The sequence below is a fragment of the Enoplosus armatus genome, chromosome 12 (genome assembly GCF_043641665.1).
Source record: "Enoplosus armatus isolate fEnoArm2 chromosome 12, fEnoArm2.hap1, whole genome shotgun sequence".
NCBI lineage: Eukaryota > Metazoa > Chordata > Actinopteri > Centrarchiformes > Enoplosidae > Enoplosus > Enoplosus armatus.
This window is the reverse complement of record NC_092191.1, coordinates 2,095,325-2,119,233: the sequence shown is the minus strand read 5'-3', so window position 1 is coordinate 2,119,233 and position 23,909 is coordinate 2,095,325. Positions and strand designations below refer to the sequence as shown.

The 23,909-nt window shown below is 42.5% G+C and overlaps 1 protein-coding gene across 1 annotated transcript in view; it reads right to left on the bottom strand.

Moving 5' to 3' along the window:
- atrnl1a (attractin-like 1a) overlaps positions 1-23,909 on the bottom strand; it is a 202,839-nt gene that overhangs the window by 157,162 nt on the left and 21,768 nt on the right. The window contains exons 3-10 of the mRNA XM_070916476.1: positions 23,281-23,394; positions 22,163-22,291; positions 19,475-19,683; positions 16,400-16,574; positions 15,810-15,897; positions 13,416-13,662; positions 9,961-10,144; positions 7,173-7,327 (exon numbers count right to left, since the gene is read on the bottom strand). Of these exons, the coding sequence (XP_070772577.1) occupies positions 7,173-7,327; positions 9,961-10,144; positions 13,416-13,662; positions 15,810-15,897; positions 16,400-16,574; positions 19,475-19,683; positions 22,163-22,291; positions 23,281-23,394 (1,301 nt within the window). The remainder of the gene's footprint in view (positions 1-7,172; positions 7,328-9,960; positions 10,145-13,415; positions 13,663-15,809; positions 15,898-16,399; positions 16,575-19,474; positions 19,684-22,162; positions 22,292-23,280; positions 23,395-23,909) is intronic.

Here is a 23,909-nt window from a genome sequence, read left to right as displayed (position 1 = left end):
GTTGAGGTCTGGACTCTGTGCAGGCCAGTCAAGTTCTTTGTGGACCTGGCTTTGTGCACGGGGGCACTTCTCCAAACTGTTGCCACAAAATTGGAAGCACAGTGTTGTCTGAAATATCATCGTGCAGCATTTAGATTTCCTGTAAGTGGAAATAATGGCCCTCGTCTAAACCATGAAAAACAGCCCCAGACGAAAACACACATATACTGTTTGATACTACTTCCATCTCATTTTGGGATGTAATTGTAATTCAGAATAGAGCGACGAGACGCAACCTTCCTCCAGTACCTAAGTTATTGCTTGTGAGAAGAAAGAACAGAGGAAGGTGACCCACAGCTCAACCCCCTCCTCTAATTTCATGACGAGGAATAAGAACTCATTATCGTAACCTTTTCCAGTCAAATTATGGTGATAATATGGGAGATGACTTCTTTAAACACTTCATACCACCAAATCTCATCATAAAGTACCTCTCTCCCTCTCTAGTTATCATTGGAGCTATCAGCTCTGTGTATTTTACTATTTGGATTTTACAACTCTCTGATGTTTTAATGACCCCTACGCGCTCCCATTATATTAATATGGAAATGACTGTGTGTGTGTGGTGCGTTAGTTTAAATGTGCCATTTAGCCAGATGAGCCTTCCCTGAACGTAAACGGAGAGCCGGTAGAGGTGGGGACTCGGGGACGCCAGGTTGCTAACGACCTCGTTAAGCGGTGTGCTAATTGGGAGCGCTTGTTTAGGAGCGAGGAATGCGGCAGAGGACACGGTGAGAGGAGAGGAGGGGGGGTCGTTCTAATCAGCACCGAGAGCGATGAGTTCATCACCAGCAGGGGTTAAAGGTCAGTCGTATTAACATGCCAGAGTGACGCTGATATGATCACACATAACTCAAGCCTGGTAAAACTGTAAGAACTGGGGAGTTTCTTCCCTCAGTGCAGCTTGTCAGGCTGTGCTTCACAAGGATAGGTAGAACATAAACTAACACCTGCCCTAACCATGAGCTTAAAGATGAAATATGTCTATTTTGTTGTTGTTAAAGCAAATGGGAGATAGTCTCCATATTCTGCTGAGAAATAGTTTATCATTTTGACACTTTTTAGAGGATTTTCAAACTTTGAACGGAGCCTGCAGCTGTTTCCCCCAGTCTCCAGTCATTATGCCAAGCTAGGCTAACAGGCTGCTGGCTGCACAGACACATGAGAGTGATACTGATGTTTTCATCTCAATCTCTTCATATCGGGCAATTCAACAATTTCACTTTCAGTGCGAATGCATGAAGCTTCATTTGACCTCTGGCAACTGTCACCTTTAGCATTCACCAGGCAGCAGTCACCTTTACGAGTGTGGAGCTCGGGGCGATGGACAGTAGTGTGTCTTTCATGCTGGGGACCAGAGTTCACGCCCTGTCACAGTCTGAAGATTGATGTTGGCTAACTTTAATCATGCATGGACATTATTCAAAACATTGCCGTTGCCTAAACCTTCGCCATTGTTCATAATCAGCCTCATCACCGTTATGACTGGTAATGGGGTTGTATTAATGGCATCTAATTGAATTCCTTCATTAAATATAATGTGAACACATTTTCACTGCATCCCAACAACAACAGATGCCACAAACACAGAGTTTTAAATCTATAACTAAAAGCATTTGATTGGTGAAGGTTGTTGAGGGGGGCATAAAGAACAGCCTGAGAGACAAACTCAGGGAACACAATTCTCTAAAATACATATATATATATAATTTAACATAATAGTGATAAGATTTCAGACTTCTTTGTAGACTTTATACCGAACAAAAGTAGAAGGTAGGTAAGAGGGTAAACCCCTTTGCCAAACAACCTGCTAGACAGCTGCTATTAACGTTTGACATTTTCAAGTCAGTCTGGAGATTTGAATCTGTGATATCCTTCTGGAATCTATTATTAGATCTTGCATTGACGCTGATGTTTTGTCAGCTGTACTTTAATATAACCTGTAAGGCCGTGCATCAAACTGGCACCTCTGCTTCGATAATGTTCAGTCGGCAGGGGCTCCAGGTGTGCGCGGCTGTGTCACAACTAAAATCCATCTCAAGCATGTGGCACACGTGCTGCTAAAAGTTTAAATATTTTTCACTTCTGGAGCTTGGCACTTTGAGCGCTAAAATAAGCTTCAGTACTGCTGGGAAGTCACACAACTGTGTCATTTTCCTTGAAAACAGTCCCAGTTATCTTAACTGTGGAGGCAAAGCAGCTGACTTCCTCTTTATGCAGCTATCTTTTTAAAACTTTCCACAACATATCATAATATGAATGAAATGTATATTTTTCTTTTGACTTATGATGAGGTATTTCTGTGGTATTTGGATCCATTACAGATAATCAGGCACGTAGGTAATATTAAGGATTAAGGAGCATTCCTGGAAGCGTGGATGCTTTAAAATGGTGTTGGGAGACAAAGCGATCACTTGAAATAATGACTGAGGATGTAACAAAAATTAAAGAAAATCTTTGGTGGTTAATCAAAACTTTGTGAAGAGGTTGGGGTTGAGCTGAGGGAATTTCCATTCATCACCTCCTGCCCGAGCCCAGTATCCCTAGAAATGACATGCATATTGGTTAATTCTGCTGCACACGACTTCCGTTCAGCACCAACGCAGTGAATATTTGTCTTGTGTGTGTTGCGGCGCTTCTTGTGATAGACTAGAGTTTGCATCCTGTCACACTCCAACAGTTAGTTTCCTTAACCCAAACCGTACCATGTAGAAGTAAATGACTTTCAAAACATCAAATGTTACAAAATGTTGTGGTTGCAAGCTGAACTCTCTGTCTGGCAACAGAGTTACATGCCCTGTAGTTAACTGGATGATGATAATCCCCTGCTGTTAAAGGAAGTGAAAATATGTTGACAGATCCAACATAAAGCCTGCAGGAGGTCTGAACGAGGCATTAGTACTTTCTGTGACTGCACGCAATGCAGCTATGCAGTGTTTCTGTTTGTTGAACGTTACATGTTAAATACTTGTTTGTTAAATGTAAAAAAAAATTACCTGCGGCTGCGGAGTTCTGATTCATACATGTGAATCAAGAGCTCACCACACGTTCAACCGCAGCTAAATACTTCTTCTTCTAAATAATAAAAAAAAAAAGATTACATCTTCAGTGACTTTTGATCTCATCTTCTGGCCACACTGGGCACACACACCTTAACCAACCACACTGAGATTGAAGCTGCCAAATTGTCCACCAGAACTGCAGGCTCAACAGATACTTATCAGCTGCGACACACACACACACACACACACACACACATCAACACAGATTTTAATTTCCTCTCAGGATATGAGAAAATCTGTGTTAATAATGCATGGAGAGAAATCACGAGTCCAGATCGAAGCAGGCAGGCGAGCCGGGTTGATTGACAGTTTGATCTGATCTGCACTAATGGAGGAAGAGGAGGAGGTTTGAACGGCAGCCACTGTCTGCTCCTCCAATATATCACAGCTCCCAACATCTTCCAAACAAACTCCCAGCCTGCCTTGGGCTTTTCAGTGGGCTGTGCCGTGTGTGTGTGTGTGTCAGGTGTGTGTTTGTGTGCAGCAGACAGTGTGTGGGTGTGTGCCTGTGGTGTGTCAAGTTGGAGAAGACCGCGTTTTTAATCAGAGTTCATTTTCCCCCCAAATCTAATTAGAAGTGTGAGGGTGGCAGGGTTGAGGAGAGGATGGGAGAGAGGGGGAGGGAGAGCTAGAGGGGGAGAAGGAGAATTAAATCCAAATGAAAAGTGCCTTCCGTGTCGACCTGAATCTAATGTGTGGCAGCAGAAGAGCAGGAGAAGCTAATAACAGCGTGTCGCCCCTCCAAGGTTAGCGCGGCAAAACAAAAACAAATTAGCGCTCGAAACCCCTCCACTCGCAGCGAGCGCGGAGGCAGCGAGGAGCGGAGGAGCAAATGAAGACGAAACAAGGGATGGAGAGAAGTGACTTCCACAGGTGGAACAATTCATTATCTCCTGGAGAGACGAGAGGAGAGAGGAGATCTAGACGGAGTAGAAAGCATGAAAAAAGTTGGTGGACAAAAAATATCCCATTCTAACAGCAAGATATTGTGTAATCTGGACGAATGGGAAGTAATGCTTTATTCTGAAGGGTAGCTTCATTTCCAACAATTTCCTAGAAGGAAAGTGTTTCCTGTAAAGGGGAGAAGCATAAAGTATGAAGCTGGTGGTAAGTACTCGCAGAAAATGAATGGGGAAACAAAAAAGTTTCCACTGCGATTCCAACCAAACCTTTAAAAACTCTAATGTCTGTACAGTAAATGTTAAGCTACAGCCAGCCTCAGCAGTCAGTTAGCTTAGCATAGCACAAAGACTGGAGACAGGAGGAAACAGCTAGCCTGGATCTGTCCGACGGTATCGACCTACCAGCAGCTCTAAAGCTGACAAACGTTATACCTTGTTTGTTTAATCTGTACAAAGGATGAAGTGTAGAAACGTTTCCCTGCTGATTGGGGCATCAGATTGGGAAATGCTTATATGTGTCAATCTGGAGTACTTGTTGGTATAGCTAACTGTGTGAAAATGGGCAGGCAGTGGATTTTGAAGCTTGTTGCTTCATTGTCAAAAGGTTCATTTTTAGATGTACGAGTACGAATTGGAAAACTCACACACAAAACTAACATGTACAAAAATGTTCCAGAAATGCAGGAGCAGCGTTCATTGTTGCTTCCAGTTCAGACTTTGTTTTCAACCATTCAACCACCACTGCCCCCCCCCGCCCCCCTCCTGTGTCTCTGTGGTGAGTCAGAGCGGTGGCCAGTGAACAATAAAGTTGTGCAGATCTGCAGATACGAGCTGTAATGAATAAATGATGATATTTATAAAGACAGGGCGGTGTTTGTGCAGAGTTGAGGGACATGTAAATTCACTCGTTTATTGCGAGTGTTGATGGGGCGAAAAGAAGCACAGCATTCAACACTATGTTGTTTACGCTCTATAAACAAATGCTTTATTGTTTATTACCTTACATTTTGCCTTTTATTCACAAGCTTATTATCCGCTTCATCCTGGCATACCTTATAGTCTTAAGGTAATTCTCTTCCACCGTCGTCAGTGCTTCATTTTCTCTCCCCAAATCCCTCCTTCATTTACTCTTTATTCCTCCCCCGTTCTGTGTACATCCCTCTCTCTTACCTCAATGCTCTGCTCTCCTATTGCATCTGCTTCCTCACATTACCTTCTTCATCTCACCAATATCCTCTCTGCTACTTTCCCTTTGTTATGTAATTTACAGCAGAGAGTGACAAGACAGATGAAAGAAAGAGGGCTGGACCAACAGTGGGCTAAATGATACAACATTTTGATTATGTTAGAAGAAAACTGCTTCAAGGTTTTGCTTTTTCAATAAGGAGACCCAATCATAAAGGACAGTCAGACTCTGTCCAACTAAAGATAATTAGACCTGATCCACAACATTTTTATAATGATTATGATCAGGATAGAGTGTCCACTTGGATCCCCTCAGGTATTAGACATATTTTAAGACAGACCAGAGACCTGCTTCAGATGCAAAACAAACCTTCCTGGATGGACTGAATATAATTTGGACCCAGCCAAACTCACGTCCCGGATCAGGTCTGGTTTTACTAGGAAATGACCAGATCTGTGACATCTGACCAAAAGTGAAAATGCTATAAAACAGAAAGCAGCAGCAAATATTCACATTTAAGAAGCTGAAAACGGGGAATACTTGACATTTTTGCACAATAAACGGCTGTCAATCAAGATGATTGAGGATTTCTGTGTCAGTCAACAAATGGATTAATCAACTAATTAAGCACTGGAGGACACCCTGTCTAACCATTAGCAACCCTGCCACCTGAACATACACTCATATGTTAACAGCCTCCAGCAGCCCTCTGCAACCTCCTTGTCCCCCATAAAGAAAATCTTTTTTTTTCTTTTGACATTTTTTCCAGCTCTCCGTCGTAAAGCACCTTTCTCTGTGCATACACACCTATCATTCATTCTCCCCTCCTCCTCTCTTCATTCTGTTAATCTCTCAGCTCCCTGTTGTTTCTCTCCTGTGAAGAGTTGGTGTAATCCCTCTTTTCCTCTCCCAAAGCTCCCTTCATCGCTCCATTTCTCTGTCCCTGTTGAGGGGTGGAAACATTTTCGTGCCATCTGGTCTATGGGGCTACTGTGTAGCCTGTAATGGGATCCTTAATCATCCATACTGTCTACCTATACCGCTGTCTCTGTATCCTAACACTGTCCTGTGTTCCCCCTCACGGACTCTTCTGTCTTTGAGATTCTTTTTTGGCTCCGTTACTGTAAGTTTCTCTCTTCCTTTTTCCTTCCCTTCATACTTTCATCAAATGCTGCTGCTGCACAATTCTGATTCACACCAGAAAATCAGCAGTAAAAGCAGCAGCGTGTGTGTTTCTGTGTGTAAGAAAGCACTGTGAATGGCTTAAAAAGAACACATCAAATCTATTTTCTCTGAGGGGCATCAGTAGAAGATTGGCTTAGCAGGGTGTGTGTGTGTGTGTGTGTGTGTGATGGCGCCTCAATTATCACCACCAGCAAACAGAGTATGCAGTGTGGTAAATATAATGCAATAATCGAGAATATAGAAACCAATACCTAATAATGTATCAGTTATAACATGGTTCATCTGTGAGGATTTAACTCCATTGCACTTTTTCTTGGAAAGCTTTGAAAACTTTAATCATTCTTTCATTGAGATGTCACCAACAAAGTGAACTGGAGTCACAAGATCAGCTGGGACACCCAGACGGAGAGAGAGCCCGTGTGAAGCATTACTCCTTCCCAGTCAACAAACCTCCTCGTGGTTGGGTGTGAGGACAACTTTGATGTGTATCAAAGGAGTTAGAAGTAACGAACACTGCAGTGCAAGAACGCCTGGTCGTTCCAAATTTGGAGAAAAAAGTAAAAATGCAAAAAAAAAACAAAAAAAAACAGACTTGCTACTGAATGAATCAAAACTAATATAATGAGGCAAGGCTTGTGAAATGAGCTGGCATCCTGACCAGGGACTGACGGGGTGAACGAAGTGGACCCAGTCTGCAGCCCTGAGGCCGGAATAAGTCCACCAAATAAGTATATATACATATATATACATATATATGTATATATACGCTTCCGTGTATGTGTGTGATTATTTTCTTACCTATATCATACGCCATGAAGTCAGAAGAAAAGCACTTGGCTCCGTTGCTTAGCGACGTGTCATTGTGAGTGTTTCCCCCAAAAACCAGTACAGTGCCGCTCAGCAGCGCCGCAGAGTGGAGGTACCGCGCCAAACCACTCTCCCCGAGGATCAGCCTGCACGCACACACACACACACACACACACACACACACACACACACACACACACAGGTAGAGACAAACAGCACGCAGAGAAAAGAGAGTAACTGGGCAAGGTAAGATATATTAGGAAAGTGTTAATTTGTCAGAGTGTGTGTGTGTGTCCATGGTGCCACGTTATTGATGGCGTCTGTCTGGGTGTGTGACCTGGCCTGTGGTGACTGCCCTTCAGACCAACTGTTCTTTCATGGGAGCAGCACACACACATACAGAACATACATCTCAACACAGGAGGTCTCAGTCTGCTGTGTGTGACCTCTTTGAGGTCAAAGGTCACATATTGGAGACCAACTGTGGTGGCTTCTTCAATTACTGCGGCGACTCTGACTTTCCACCAGAGACTTTGATGTTTGACAGTTCTTAAAGGAACACACTTAAAGAAACAACAGCAGGGGGTACGTAGCTGTCAGTGGAGTATCCCCTTAATAAAAAAAATAAATACAGTGATAAGTCCCGTCCCTCTTGCATGACCTATGACATCGGCAGTCTGAAACGCTGGTTTCCACCCAGGCAAACACTTCATTGCTCTGACTGGACTGCAGACACCTGAGATCTAAAGTGTTTCTACAATTTTGTCCACCCAGGTTATAGTGTACGCTACATATTATCAGTGTAAAATATTACCCGTATGAAGCAATTCAATTCAAAAGCAGCACAAACCTCCAAAAACTAAACATCATAACCTTCACAAAGGTAGGACCTACTGCAGGGCTGTTGTATTCAACTGTGTTAGTTTTAGCTGCAGTAGGTCTGATAACTGAGAGCACATTATCTTGAATTCATTAAGGCAATGGTAAACATGGAGGAAGATATGAAAGAATGATCAACAAAGAAAGTCTGTATTTGAGAAGTTACAGTAAACTTGGTTTCTCTGACACTGAAGACAATCAAGGACGACAACAAAGGCAACTTTTCTTCTTTTTATCCGATTGACTTTTTGGTGAAATAAAACTGAATGGGCGTAAAGTAGCGAACCATGACGGACCCCGAGGTTGGACCAGTTGGGACGTACTAACATGCAGATGTCACGTAGTGGACTCTATCCCGGACCTGGCAGCGTTGTGAGGAGCTCTCTGCTGACAGAGAAGAGACGGTCTTTACGTTGGCCTGTAGCTGTATAGAACAACTGCAATGCCCAGAAATGTTTCCGTCTGGGAATTTCAAAAGTCCACCGGCTCAAGTGACACCTGACTCCGACAACAAATTCCATGTGGAAAGTGAGAGCCATGGAGAGACAGCAGGTTGAGTGTGTATGTGTGTGTACATGTGAATGTACGCTAAGTGAAGAGGAGAGACTGATCTTTCACCCATCCATCTGCCTGGGGTCACCTGAGGTCAGACCTCCTGTCACATCCTCCTATTTTCACCCTCCTCTTCTCTTCCTGACTCCAGCACGCTGATTTCACTTCTCCTCTGAAATAGTTTCACACACTTTGAAACCAAAAATCACTTTCTGAACATTTAGAAGTTTGGAGCATCTGTTTTATGAGCGTGATGGCTACAAAACTGAAAAAAACAACGCCGTCATTGTTCTGAATGTTGTGCTATCACTGGTGTTTGTGAGAACAATGTGTTAATAGTTCTCGTTGTAAGGTCGTATTACATGACATTATAATAATGGAATCATTATTATTTTCATCATTATTGTCATTTCAGGTTTATCTAAATTGCATCATTGTTTTAAAGAGAAAGAAATAGTCCTGCATTCACAAATTTACTTCAGTATAAGTGACAGGGTTCGTACAGCTTTTTAAGAGTAAAATTCAAGTACCTTTCAAGTACCTTTCAAGCACTTTCAAGGTACCTAAACCATTTCATACTGAGAGCAGATGGTCGCCCTCATGACGCCGGGTTTACACCCTTGTCAGTCAATCTAGCTCCACTCTGCTCCACATCTGTTGTGAGACGCCAGGAGACAATAAACAAATATGAGGACATTTCAAGTATTTCGAGATTATTGGTTCACATGAGTGATGAGTCACGTATTCTAATGATCTCATGATTAATGTAAAATCTGAAGGGAGACTAATAACTGCAGCCGTCGGATAAACACAGCAGAGTTAAAAAGAAGAAAATGACCCTCTGGAATATAAAGGAGAAAGAACTCATCTGCACATCTGGTGCAACACCTGCACCTCAAAACTGAAGCAGCACAGAGTGAACGTACAAACACACCTAAACACTCCTCCCTCGCTCACACAAAGACACACGCTCACACTGACTTTCTAGCTAAACATTGTCAGTGTAATTTGATCCAATATTTGCTAGATTTGGATTTACATTAAAACTTCAGCAGGTAAATGTTTCTGTCACAGTTCCACACAATAACTTCAAATGGCTCATAGGTGTGAACGTGTTTGTCCAGAAGGCAGCCTGCCTATGAACCTGTGCGTGATGGGATTGGCTCCAGGTCTCTGCGACCCTGGACAAGACAAGCAGCTCAGAGGATGGATCTATAGACGATGATGCAGGCAGCTGATATGGACACTATGGATGTCAAAGCAATTTTCATTTTGTCAGGTTCAACACCAACACGCTGGCTCAGTATACAGATTCATATTCACAGCTGACATTGTTCTGTGCTCTCACCATGTTTTCGTGTGGACGTGGTATCGGTACATGTGGTCCACCAGGCCGTACTTGTTGTTGCTGAGTGCCTTGTATCCCCCGTGGACAAACACGCAGCCGCTGGCCTCGTCGTACACGCTGCTGTGGCCGTAACCTCCCTGGACCACCGCGCCTCCAGCAGACACAACCTGCCACGAGTTAGACCCTGAGACACAGAGGGGGGGAGAGAGGTCGGATTCATGCAGAAAGATCAAAGTTGATCACTTAAAAGGTTTTTGATGCTTTGGCAGGTTTTGCTTTTCGCTATCATGCCAAAAAGCAAAGCACTTTTAATTCTGGAGGTGAGATGGAGCAAGGGAAGAAAAAAGAAGGGAGACGGGGAGAGTGAGCCAAACAGTAAGAGAGGCCAGAGGAAATTAGAGTTTATTGAATTTAAAAGCGCCCCTTTATTATACCAGTGTGATGCATAACGATTAACTCGGGTACATAGAAAATGTTATTAAAAACATGCAGGGATTACATCATCCGAGCAGCCCCCGATAAAGAAAAGACACAACCCAACAAACAAAGCCTGGGAAGGAGGAGGGCCTTCAAAAGCCTGGGAAAACATGCCCGTCATCTGGAACGGTAAACCCCCCAGGACCACGAGTAGTACTGAGAGCAGAGAGAGAGAAACTGAGAAACTAAGAAACAAAATGAACTCGGAAGCACTCAGAGAGGGAATATCTGAATCTACATTAAACACTGGCTGATGATGGCTGTATTCATGTTCCTTTGCACGAAAATTAATCGTGAAAAATTCCTAATGACTCAGACATGTGCATGCCATTGAATGACATGTTTAAGTTAGTGTTACGGCAGTTTACATTACATCAAACAAACCCCTCCTCAATGAATATGTCTTTTAGTTGTGGGAAAATCTCATGATGTCTAATCTCAGCCATATCCAAATATCACACACACCAAATCTGTGTTGAAAAGAAAATAAATGATGCATTGTCAGGCAGAAATGGGCGTGGCCTAGGGTGAAAGATTTGTCTTGATTGAACGAGGCCAGGAAAAAGGAATCGCGTTCATTAGTAAAGACGTAAAGGCTGATATAAATGGTCACACGATGGCGCTCTGGGCCGCACCGTCCACCAAACTACTGGAATCCATTTAATGGTAAAAACAAGGGCAGCAGAAACAGAGAGAGACAGCGAGAGAGTTTTAATTGGCATCACAATGATTCCAAATGAGAAACCCTGACATATTTTAACCAAACACAGACTTATTGATCACAAACTGGCTGATAAAACGGGTCACAAGGGAAGAAAAAGGATTTTAAGCCCGTTGTGACACAGAAGTGAAGACAGGATTCCCAAAATGTGAAAAAAGTTATCCCACTTGTGTTGGCATAAGCAACAAGAAATTGCAGGACATGCATGCAATGCAGAAAAGATGTGTTTGATTCATTTACAAACACAGTTTAGCAGGGAGCTAATGTCCCACTGAGTACAGATCTATATATCTATGAATTCAACAGAAAACAGTGAAATTTAAGAATTATTTTATCATTATATATCATTTTTGAATCTCAAATATGCAATTCGATATCAGACATATTTTTTGATGAACACGTCATGTTAAGAAAGTTTCATTGAATTGAGAAATGAAAGAGAAAAAGCAAGAAAAAGAAAGTCAGCAAAGAAACAAGAGAAACAGCGATAGAAGGAGGTGCAACTATGAAGACATGACAAGAGGGGTCAACTCTTATCTCATCTCTGCCAGCTAATTGGTGTGAACCAGCCTCTCTGAGTGGTCATTAAATCCCTTTACCTCATACTTTACACTCCGCTTCTACTTCCCTCTGTTCATCTCCAGGTTGCACTGACTCTTAGCCGTTCCCTCTGAAGCCTAATGATGCTTAGTGCAGACTTACGCTGTGACTTTGTCAGAGAGAGAGGAGGGAGGGAAGAGGTAGAGGTGTGTGAAGATGAAAGTAATAGACAGATGAGGGGAGAGGAGGAAGGAAAAGGTGAGGGAGGGGAGCGGGAGATGACGGGAAGCCACTAGGAGCGATGACAGAGGGGGTCAGAAACCGAGGCCTGGCAGATGAAAGGAAAAAGACGGAGGGAGGCAAAGAAGGGGATGAGAGAGTGTCGAAGAGGAGAGAGAAGGAGGGAGGAGAAAGAGGGAGAAAGAGAAAAAGAGAATGACAGAAAGGTAGGAGAGTGAAGGAATACAGTGGATTCATTAATCATTGTCTTCTCCCAGACACTCCGGCCTGGGTGCCCCCTCCTCGTAATGACTGCTCTATGTGTGTGTGTGTATACTTTGTGTAGCTGCACACATGTTTGCCTTTCAGTATGTGTTGTGTGTCTCATGGAAGGTGAGTGTGTGTGTGTGTGTGTGTGTGTGTGTGTGTTTTCCTCTCCAGAACCTCCAGCTCCTGGTTCACAATACTGTGTGACAGCGCCATCTACTGGCTAAACAGGGAAACAGAAAATACATAGAAAAGCACACTAAATGGCCAGAAGTATGAGGGCAACCAGATATCACTCATAGCATCAGTGAGGGGGCTGAAGTCAGGTCTCTGTGGAGGCCGAGCAAGTTTTTTCACATCAAACTGGGAAAACCATTTGTTCATGGACCTGACTTTGTGCACGGGGGCATTGTCGTGTTGAAACAGGAAAGGGCCTTCCCCAAAAATGTTGCCACAAAGCTGGCAGCACACTATTGACTAAAATATCATTGTATGCTGTAGTTTTAAGATTTCCCTTCACTGGAAATTACAATCAATCACAATCACAAAAAATAGCCCCAGACCAAAAGTGTGTGAACAGAGAACAAAATATTACAGTATAAAAAAAAGTTATTCTTACGTTTTCGTCACTCACCTGTCACTCATTCACATATAAGTTGAAAGTTTCACATTCCTCTCTGGGGCCGAGGTGCAAGACAACACCCAAAATCCACTTACCATACAGGCAATTCCCTGAGTGTCGTGTGCAGAGAGTGCAACTACACAAGAATGCTGTAAGTTACTAAACTAGCAAGTCAATTAAAAACAGCAGCAATAATGCTTGAAAGTGAACACTGAATGACATCATTAGAAAGCCACGCAGAAAAGTTTTTCACAGACTCAACCACAATATTTCTCAGTAAAGTTGACTTTGGTACTGTAACAGTGACCTCCGCTGCCTTTTAAACTTTAAAATAGAGAAGCTCCAGAAGGGCTCACAAGATTTAGTTTAGTTTAGTTAATGTGAAGGTTTTGGAGAGAATTGTGGGATTGACGTGTAAATCTGAGATTCACCTGACATATAAAATGAAAAAGAAGAGTGTATTAAAATCTGACAACTGTGTGCCCATGGCCTGTGGAAAATGTCAACAGCTCAAAGAGTCCCTGTGGTTGACTTTCATCAATAAAAAGCAATTAAAAAAATCACCAAAGACACAAAGCTGCTGACAGCAGAGTCAGCAGGCGTACTTACTGATGTTGTACTCCTGAACTTTGTTGATGTAGCTGTAGATTGGCGAGTAGCCAAAGAAGATCAGCATCACCGGCTCGCCGTCAGCCAACTCCACCACGTGGGCGGTGTGGCCCTCCAGGGCGTAGGGAGGAGGTGGCGCTGGTTTCCGTGGTGACCAGGTGCGTCTGGGGATGTTGAACACCCACATCTCGTCCGTCACGTTGGCCGAGTGCGCCTCCAGCTTCCCACCAAACATGTAGATGTCATCCTACATGAGGGAAGAGACAGAGAGATGAGTGTGTGCGATGCTTTTTACTGTAAGGCTTAAGAAAGATACTCCTCACATTATGATCAGTTTCATCATGGAGTTGTTGTTCATATTAGTATTATTATTGCTGCTTCCAGTGTGCCATAGCGCCAACTTTGTAACCTCCTCAGAGCTGTTCATTTATATGGTAATGGATCATTTGGCCTCTGTTGGAGGACACCTGAAGCTAACACGACTCCTCAGCAGTCTGAGTTCATTATATCTCTCCTAAACACAAGCTGTGAATATATATTTGTCTTGCGTTGTTTAGCGCCTGTTCTCCAAACACTGCTCATCTTGATGGCTTAAATAATGCCATGAACCCTTTTTAAAACCCACTTTTTGTGGCTACTTGGGGGCAGTGAAATAAACTGTAAACACAGCATCCACATATGATATGATATATATTGATTATTGTTTATTGCAAAGAGGATCACCATTGCTAGTCTTGCTGGTGTTAAAGGAACAGAGATTTTGAGAAACATACTTCTTCACTTTCTTGCCAAGAGTTAGATGAAGAAGATCAACACCACTTACAATCAGCAGCCGGTTAGCTTAGCTTAGCACAAAGACTGGAAACAAAGGGAAACTGCTAGCCTGGCTCTGCCTGGTTGTAACAAAATCCACCAAACAGCACCTTAAGCTCAAACGCTTCAAATGTTTTATCTCACCTTTCACATGACACACGGTCATTTCTTTAATCGTGAATATTAATATATTAATTATAATTTGCACTTCACTCCTCATCAGTGTAGCTCTGCAGCTTGTCATGCAAACATCAAGTTGTCATGTCTCTAGCTGCAGTGCAGCAGCTATATACAACATGGTCACCTAAAATATCAGCGTAAAGCTGAAGGGTGAGAGGTGAAGAGTCAGCAGGTCCGGTCGGACGTCTCCGTCACTCCCTAACATAAAAATAAAACTGCTTTGTGCTCAAGTCTAAGAGGTTTCATGAGAAGGCGACAGGCGGCAGCGATGACGTGAAGTCATTCCTGTCATCCCTCCTCAGTGTCACACGGAGGGTTTGAAGTTAAAACTTGTGTGTACAGTAAACCAGCCAAGAGTCACTGCTGCCTACAAATCTTCTCCCGGCTTCAGTCGGACACACTGACCTCCTCCGGATCAAATCTCACCTCCATCACAGCAGAGCAGAGACATTTGTCTTTATTCTCCCTCCGCCCTTCACTGTTAAATCACTTCTTCCAGAGAAAATAAGCATGTGTCCCCAGCGACACATCATTTGATGCTCTGAGCGGTGAAGTCAGTGATCTATACGGGACACGTGGATGATTCTGATGTTTCTTCACAGGTAAGGTGAATAACGAGCAGGTCCTCCAGAAGGTGGGACACACTCTAACACTCCCCATCACGGCATAAAAATGTTTCAGAGAGGTAATCACTACTTTCCTTACTGGATTATATTTTGAAGTCATTATTAATCAGTGTTTTAAATGTCAAAGATAATGATGGAGGTCAATCATCACATAATATCAAGCAGACAATTATGTGTTCAAATAGCTTGTTATTTTCTGACTAACCTCAGTTTACAATAAGGCACGACGACAAGAAACCTGGCAGGAAGACTGGAGTCCTTTTCCCGCTAAGTACATGAAGAGTCTGTGGACTGATGTGGGCCCTTTTCACAGCGGCCATTTTGACATGTCAAAGCAGGGTAAACACAGGTGTGACAGCCATTTCAGTGAGCCAGCATGCACAATACCAGGGCCCTGGCCCACCTACTGTAAATGGAACAGGGCCATAATTCATTTGATCAATTCCACCTGCATTGACACTTCAAAATGGCCGCTGTGAAAAGGGCCTCTTGGCTGCAGGCGTTGTTCACTAGTTCACGTGTTTGAGGAAGACAGCAGACCAGAGCTCAAAGTTTAACTCAGCACTGAACCTTTTGTGAAAATGTAGAATAAACACTGAAATTAGCAGCTGAATTGTCTCGTGTGCGTTTAGATTTGTGCGGATGTGTAAAGTGCAAATCACAACCTTCACTGTATTTCTGTTACGTATCACGTGCGTGCATCAAATACACAGTACAGTATTTTTGTATTGTACTGCCTCAGTCAGTGGGATGTAGCAGCCACAGCTGTTATTACCTGGTACAGAGCCAATGAGTGACCGTATCTGTAGAGAGGGCCGCTGCCGACGGGCACCACGTCCCACGTACTGGTCTCTAGGTTGTAGCTGTAGACAGAAATAAATCAAAGAAAAACAGAGCAGGGTTCAAATCCGCTGACGGACACCAGAGCAGCACTATGGAGGTGGACTTTAACTGTGGAAGAAATGATAAAAGCACAGGAGGAAAGAATAACATTCATTAATTAATGGTGGCTCCATTCCATGTAGCCAGCATGCTCATTACCATGGTCCTGGACCTGGAGCTCAATGGAATGCAGCCAAATATAATAATATTAGTTACACCTGCTGTGAGAAGGTCTATGGGCCTTTTTCACAGCAGACATTTTGACTGCAGGGAATGCACAGGTGAAACTAATTTCTTTAACTGTGGTTCAGTTCCATTACGTGTAGCTAGCTCACCTAAATGGAATGCACACGTTACTAATGTTATTATTTACACCTGTGCTTTCTCTGCCGCGACGTGCCAAAATGTCTGCTGTGGTCCACTGGGTGTATACCACTGCCAGTAAAGTGTTCCTGCCCCACAGACCAGACTGGTGCTGCTTACTTGAGGACCATGTGGTAGTTGGAGTAGTTGAACGAGTAGCCTCCCACCACCCACATCAGCCCAGAGTGCACCAGAGCCTGATGGGACGCCCGACCCAAAGACTGAGCTGACGGTTTGATGCTTGGCAGCACCCAGAAGGCCTCAGTGGAGGGAACGGACAGAGAGCAGTCCGGACCTGAGACAGAGAGAGGGAGAACATGTTATTTAATATTACCTATCTTAAAGTGGCAGCAAGAGGACAGGAATTAAGTCTTTATGCCCTCACACGAGGTGTCACTGTGTGTAGGATTTGAAATTTCTGACTGGAAGTATTAAAAAAAGGCCCCACACATCTGACCTGAGAACACAGACTGTACCAACTGTCTCATTTTAGGATGCTAGGCAGTAGAGTAAAAGTGTCTTCGGCTTTATTTTTTTATTTCACAACATGAAAAGGAACACAAAGAAAGAGGATGTGGATGTTTAGCCTCACACTATATATATATATATTCACTGCATGTGTCGCCATTGTGTTGGTATTGACAGAACAGTCCTGCTGATGGATGAAAAACCTTTTAGTTTGAAAATCTGTAGATGAGATCAGTCCATCCTTGGACTTTTGGAGAGCACATGAACAGGTTTTCCTCAGAAATGAAGTAAAAGCCCAGAGAGACACATCAGATTTAAGAGCTCATCAGAGAGCAGCAGACTCTCCTCAGATATGGGGGAGCCAAAGAGGCCAAACTCATCAGGGGTTTCCTAATGGGGCAGGTGGGTTTGATTAATGTTTCGTAAGAAATGAGACACGAGGAGAGGAAACAAATGAAAAACACTAATTCAAATGCACTTTTCCTCCTGTGGATGGCGGGACGAGCAGAGTGGATTGGTAGAAGGGCAGAAGAAGGAGGACAAATGGCAGAACATGCTCTTTTCATTAACACAGAAACATATTTTTTGCTGTGAAATGGCAGTTGCTATGGCGACCAGCCCCTTTATTACCCCCACTGTGTTTATGTATCAGATGGATGCTCTGAGGCTGTGTGGCTGTCCCCACTGACACACACACACACACACACACACACACACACACACACACCTTTCTTCCTCTCTGATGTCTTGACTTTCATGAGTCATCACTCATAACATTTAGTGGACAGATTCAGACGCTTTAAATGTCATTTAAAATCTTTACACCAGGTAGTAAAAGTGTTATTATCTCCCGATATCAAAATCATCACACAATTAAAATTGGAAAATACATATAATACATTAATAATAAAAACTAAACTCAACGACTAGCAGGCAGGCGTCCTCCTCAGATTTCACTTGATTTGCAATAAATGAGCAGTTTGACGAACATTCAGGTGAAATGACTTTAATCATTTGGTCCATGTGGTACCGAACGAGGGTCTCTATTCGTCTGTTCACAGAGGGTGTGTTGTTGATTGCATTCTGATTAATTACTTAAGTATATTTACTTATACACAATATATCACAATATACACACTTATGGAATCTGTACCCTGTTTATTACTAAATGAAGGGGTTAATTGAAAAGACATTGCTACATACACCCTTTGTGACCTGTGGGAAAACATTATTTAATGTTGATCACTTCACTGTTTGAAATTTGGGATGATTGAGTTGCTATTTACTGTTACTATATCTTCAGAGAGCTAATTAAGAGCAACATTTTAAATGATGCATTCAGAATAAAAAATAAAGTTTGTCATATTTTACTGACACACACACTGGTTTCTTTCAGCTGATCTAACCTCATAAAGAAAAACATTTATGTCTGTAGACAAAATAAGCTAAAAATACAGGTTATAACGTGAAAGTGGCTTTCCTCTCATCCAACTTGCGCTTACACTGTTAATCCAGGAGGGGGCAGTGCTTCACCATCTAATCTAACGTCACAGGAGTTGAATGTTTGGTGGGTTTAGATTGGAAATGTTGTAATGGGACATAACATTGGTTCTGACTGGTTTTGAGGGTAGACTCAGTTTGTCAGGCAGAGGACAGTTAAACACTGAGTGTTGCATTGATGAGATTAAACACATCATCAATAAAACAAAGACTAATTGTGTGTTTGGCACCGAGTCACAGAAAAAGCAGTTTAAACACTATCTGAAGATTCTTCATGTACAATTGCCACATTAATATTGGGATCAGTATAATTGCCTTCAACAAGAGACAGTCACGGAGGAAATTGGCAGCATCTGCAAGCCCTTCAGTATCTGTTTATGACTAGTCCTTTTCAGATTTGACCAATTTGCAGCAAGAAATATGCATCAGTGTAAAATTATTTCCAGTCAGATACAATAATCCCACGTATCATAAAGTTGTTCTGTGTGCTGCCACAAGAGGAAATTGTTCACAAGTGAAAAATAAAAAAACAAAATAATGAAGCCACATTTATTATACGCCACTAGGCAAGATTTCCCAGGACATCACATCCACGATTTTATGATATAAAATAATGTTGAATCAGGAAACATTATGCTGTGCATAAACAGGAAAGCGTCTGCTGTCGTGCTTTTGTGTCTCCTCCTTTTGTCTGTTTCGTATCCGTTCCCTTTTCACGTTAATAATGAACAAAACAGAAACATCAAAAAGATCCTCTTCATCGCGGGCATCATGGGAACGACGAGTGGTATTTGTTTTGAGAATAAATAATACTGGCATTGGCCTCATTTGTCGTGATTACAGAGTAATTACATGAAAGTGCAACAATGACATACGGACTAAACATCCCAGTAAGCATTGATTGATGATTGGTGATTTGCAACTCAAAAAGACGTCTAAAACATCATAAAACGGGATTACATTAGGTTGAAATATATTATTATAATACAATATAATATAATACAACCAATTTTAAGCCCACAAATCAGTATTTCAATGTTTACTGGGATCATCAACACATTGCATTATCTTTAGCCCTCACCATCATCTTCCTCCTCTATCCTTCCCTTCTGGTTGAACCCCCAAGAGACCAAAGGTTTCTCAATAAACCTCCTCAGTTCATCCATATACATTTAATTAATAAAATGCTGTTCCCTCTCTCCTGTCCCACTTGTCCTGCTCTTTTACCTTGCCAGCTGTCGTTGCAGACACAGAGCTTTTCTCCGGTCAGGTCGCAGTAGCCGTGATCCGGGCTGCCACAGTTATCCCTGCAGTACGGGATGTTGCAGGCTTCTCCTTTCCAGTACTCCTCACACTCACAGTACACGCGACCTGAGACAGAGTTCGCTGTGCCGCATCTGCCGTGACCCGAACAGTTGTTGGGACAAGAGTTTATCCTGAAGGAGACACAGTCAGGCAGGAAGTCAAGGAAGTTCTTCAAGGTTATACAGAGAATAGCTGACTGCGACTGGCCAGATATTACTTTAGATAACCCCACAGCTTTGAGACACTGTGCACGCCTCATGAAAGTAATACTGCAACTACAATGATATGATTTCCCTTAAAGTAACATTTATATACAGTATAGTAATATAACATAAAGTTTCCATTAAAAAATGATAAATTGTTTAGCTCCACTAATCAACATTTACATTTTTACAATAGACTGAATGACTATAAGTAATATAAAAGTGGCTGTAGGCCCGAACCCACTGAAAATGATCACCAGCTCTTCTTTTTAGCCTCTTTAAGCTGATAGTTTTGGCTTTAGAGCACATTTACGATGTGGTTCAGTCTCAGCAGTCTCTTCAACCACACTTCCAGACTCACGACCGAGCTCTAATAAACTCACTGCACACTACTGTCCAGCACCAAGAGGCAGACAGACAAAACTAGAGACTCGCTGATGAAGAAAGTGGAGCGGAGTTTCCTACATCAGGACACCTCAGAGAGAAATATTGCATTCATACAATGACCATCACCCAAGTGTGTTTGGTTTCACCAGTCAGAGTCAATCAGCTTCATGGCACGAAGCAGCGTATATATATATATATATACGATGGAGGTTGCCTTCATTTGAGAGTAAAGAAAAGTAGAAATTTTTTTTTACAGGTTTGTAGAGTCGGATGTTTCTATTCATCTGAAGAGAGATTCTGCCCCGAGCAGAGCGTCTGTAGGAGCTGTGAATTCAGAAATCGGCCTGAACTATCACTGCGCTAACTGATCGATCGTTTATCGGCTCACTGTTGCGTCATTTTCTGAGCAAAGACTCTGTCGCCAGCTCTGTTTTCTGTCTTATAAAGGACGTTCACATGAGATTTTGGGTGTGTTGCGCTCTGCAGGAGTCTGACATTCCAACTCTCTGTTTTGCTGTAATTTTGAGGGATCCTATATTCATATTGTTGATGTTTTAAAATGTATATATGAGTAGGACAATGCTCTCCAACCCATGCAGTTATGAGAAATAATGCATTCCGTAAAGGTAAATCACATAATGCAGGATTTGTAAATAACTGCACAGCCCGTTGTGGATTACAGACCTTTCTCACAGCAGACACTCTGACATGTCACGGTAGGAAAACATGACATTAATGGGGCTGAATTCCAATTAGCTGCTTCTGTTTCAGGGTCTTGGTATTGTGCACGCTGGTTCACTATGAGACACTTGAATAGAATGGCTCAATTCTCCATTCAAAATGTCTGCTGTGAAAAGGGCCTATTCCTTCACAATCAATAAGATGTAGTGAAGAAGGATTGGACGTGATGATATAACATGACCCTCAGACATATACCTCGTGTTCCTATAGAGTTTGAATGCACATATTGTAAGTGGCTTTGGACAAAAGCATCCGCCAACTGAATGTAACAGTTAGACAGAAATTAGATATACAGCTGGAAGAACACAAGGAAACAAAACTGAAAGGAGAATATGAGAGGCCTTTAGATACGAAGAACCAGGATCCAAAACTGTGAACAAAAAGCACTGATACTCCAAACATTACACGCTGTTTCTCTGTAATATCAAATAAATTCAGATGCTGAAGGAGATTGAATAATGGGGGGGGGGGGGGGTAATAAAAGGAGACAAGGACCAGAGGCAGAAAACCATCTTTTCGTTCATACAAAAAGCTGGTTTTCTGCTGTGACAAGAGGGTCGTCATGACAACCTTTATCTCCCCTACGTGTGCGTGTGTGTGTGTGTGTGTGTGTGTGTGCTGACAGCCTTAAGGCTGTGTGACAGTACAGTAACTGGCTTCACCCCTGCGTCCAACCCACCACATTCAATTTTCATTAAATTTTCCATCATGGCCATCACTACTGGCACAAAGCAGCCAGGTTTGTGACTTTTGAGACAAAAACTAATGCAACTGTTGCATCACTTCCCACATAACCAAGAATACAAACTCAACAAAATGTTTTAACGCGTGTTAATATTTACCATGCCTCACTTTACTGGCACAAATGTACCGACAGTACAAACGAACCATACTGTACCTGTAAGTGTGTGTGTGTGTGTGTGTGTGTGTGTGTGTGTGGAATGCAAACTATGTATTTAGGTGTTTAGGTATGATGACACCATCTGTTTTTGCTGCACTGTGCTGATTTGAAGCACAAAAAAAACAAGAGTCTGTGATAATTCTTAGTGCGTTCATAACTGTGAGACCCCTTTCACTTTAAACAGTTATTTGATCCATTGTTAGTATAAAAAATATAGATCATCAGAGATCTAAGCGTGCCGTCTCAAATTCTGTAAAACCTCTAAATGATATCCATCCTTACTTATATGTGTCTGCGAGTATCTGCGTATTTAGATTAGCCTGACACCGGGACAGAAAGGCAGAAAAAGAGTGAAGGAGGGTTGACGTCTAGACGTACGAGTAGGCGATGTTGAAGCCGGTCAGGTTGTAGGCAGCATCGCTGAAGAAGTGAAGCAGAGCGTAGCCGGACGTCGTCACTACCTCCGGGACTGTCTCATTACCTTTGGTCTCTGGTACTGCTAGACCGCTGAGAAAGAGACAGAAAGAGAATGAGACAGGGACAGACAGACAGACAGGCAGACAGTCCCTCCCAACAAAAAGTAATAATAATAAAAAGCATTTTGAAATGCTGCTGTATTATATGGAGTCTGGTCTGAAAGCACCACTGGAGAGCTGTAAGATAAAAAGGATTCCATTTCTGCGATTGCAGAGCCCACTAAAATATGACAGTGATTAGCTTTAAAGTAAAACAACATTGCAATGCGGAGTCATACCACATTTCGTTTTTATTTGTTTGATGAGGTTTTTCAGTGGGGGTTGGTGGTTTCTTATTTGGTCGTCCTGTCTCTTTTAATAAATGCAATGCACTGCAAATGTACCCTCGCCCATAATGAATCTGAGTCAAAGCCTCCTCCCTGCTGCAACTATCGGCTCTTTCTCCAAACCAAGTGTGTACATAATGAACAATGTAAGCTTATTTATTGTAGGTAATAACGCTCCACGCGTCTGGGCTTTGTATATTCAAATGCCAGATAATTTGTCCTTGGTTGGAATAGGCCAAATTAGCCTCTCCACATCCTCGGAGCAACTGAACTCTCAACAGCCGATAAGCCTCAATGGAGCAGACTAGAAAGTGGGAGGTTGGTAAATTATTGTGGTATTACAGTTTTTTAATGAATTTTTGTCACATGAAAGAGTGCCACCCACATGCTTGTAGATTGTCCTTTGGAAAAAAAAAAAGAAAAAATACGCAATAAAGCTCCAGAAAAAGAAGCGGTATTCAGGGCTAATGTGAGTAATTGCAATATTTTCTTTCTATTATCGCTGTATTGTGGTATGATGGTAATTATGGAGCCCATTGTTTGGCCTATACGTGAAGTCATTTGACTGCTGCATAAGTGCAAATCCATTGGAGCTCTTGAAGCTGTGCCAAAGGCTACCTGAGTCATTTCCATACCCCCCCCCACCCCCCCCCCCACACACACAGCTCTCCTATTCAGAATAGCAGGCGCTCACCTGAAGACAGCAATCAAAGGGGCGTAGATGGAGTCTCCATCATAAATGTACATGTGGTCCCAGCTGCACTCTGTGGCAAAGTGATTGAAGCGCAGCCTGAGTACTGCATTAGGACTGGGAGACAGGGAGAGAGAGGAGACTGAATAGGTATGACAAAAATACATTTGATGAATATATATTATCTACATGCTTCATATTAGACTTTTGAAGTGTCTCCACTGTTTATGAAGTCTGTGGTTATGATCACGAATTGACACTCAGAAAACCTTTCTGCTACACTGAGAAGTGCGTCTCCTACATGCTGCAGTCGCTGTGTGTTTACATACACGCTACTATCCCAATTATCACCAGGTTTAGTTTGGGTTAGCTTCAGAACTCTGAAATAAGCTCTTTTCCCTGTTTTAAGAAACCCGTCGTATATGCTAAAAGGAGTACATGTCAACACCAGTAGAATCAAATGTAAACAGCATTTAACATATAATTACATATATCCATCACTGCGTGCATTCAGCTGGTGCAGCATCCCTCTCTGAGCAGTTAATGGGCACAAAGTAACTCTGGAGTACAATGACTACATTCAAAGACCAACTCCTTCTCTTCTTTAACTGGAGCTCTTAAGCCAGATACAA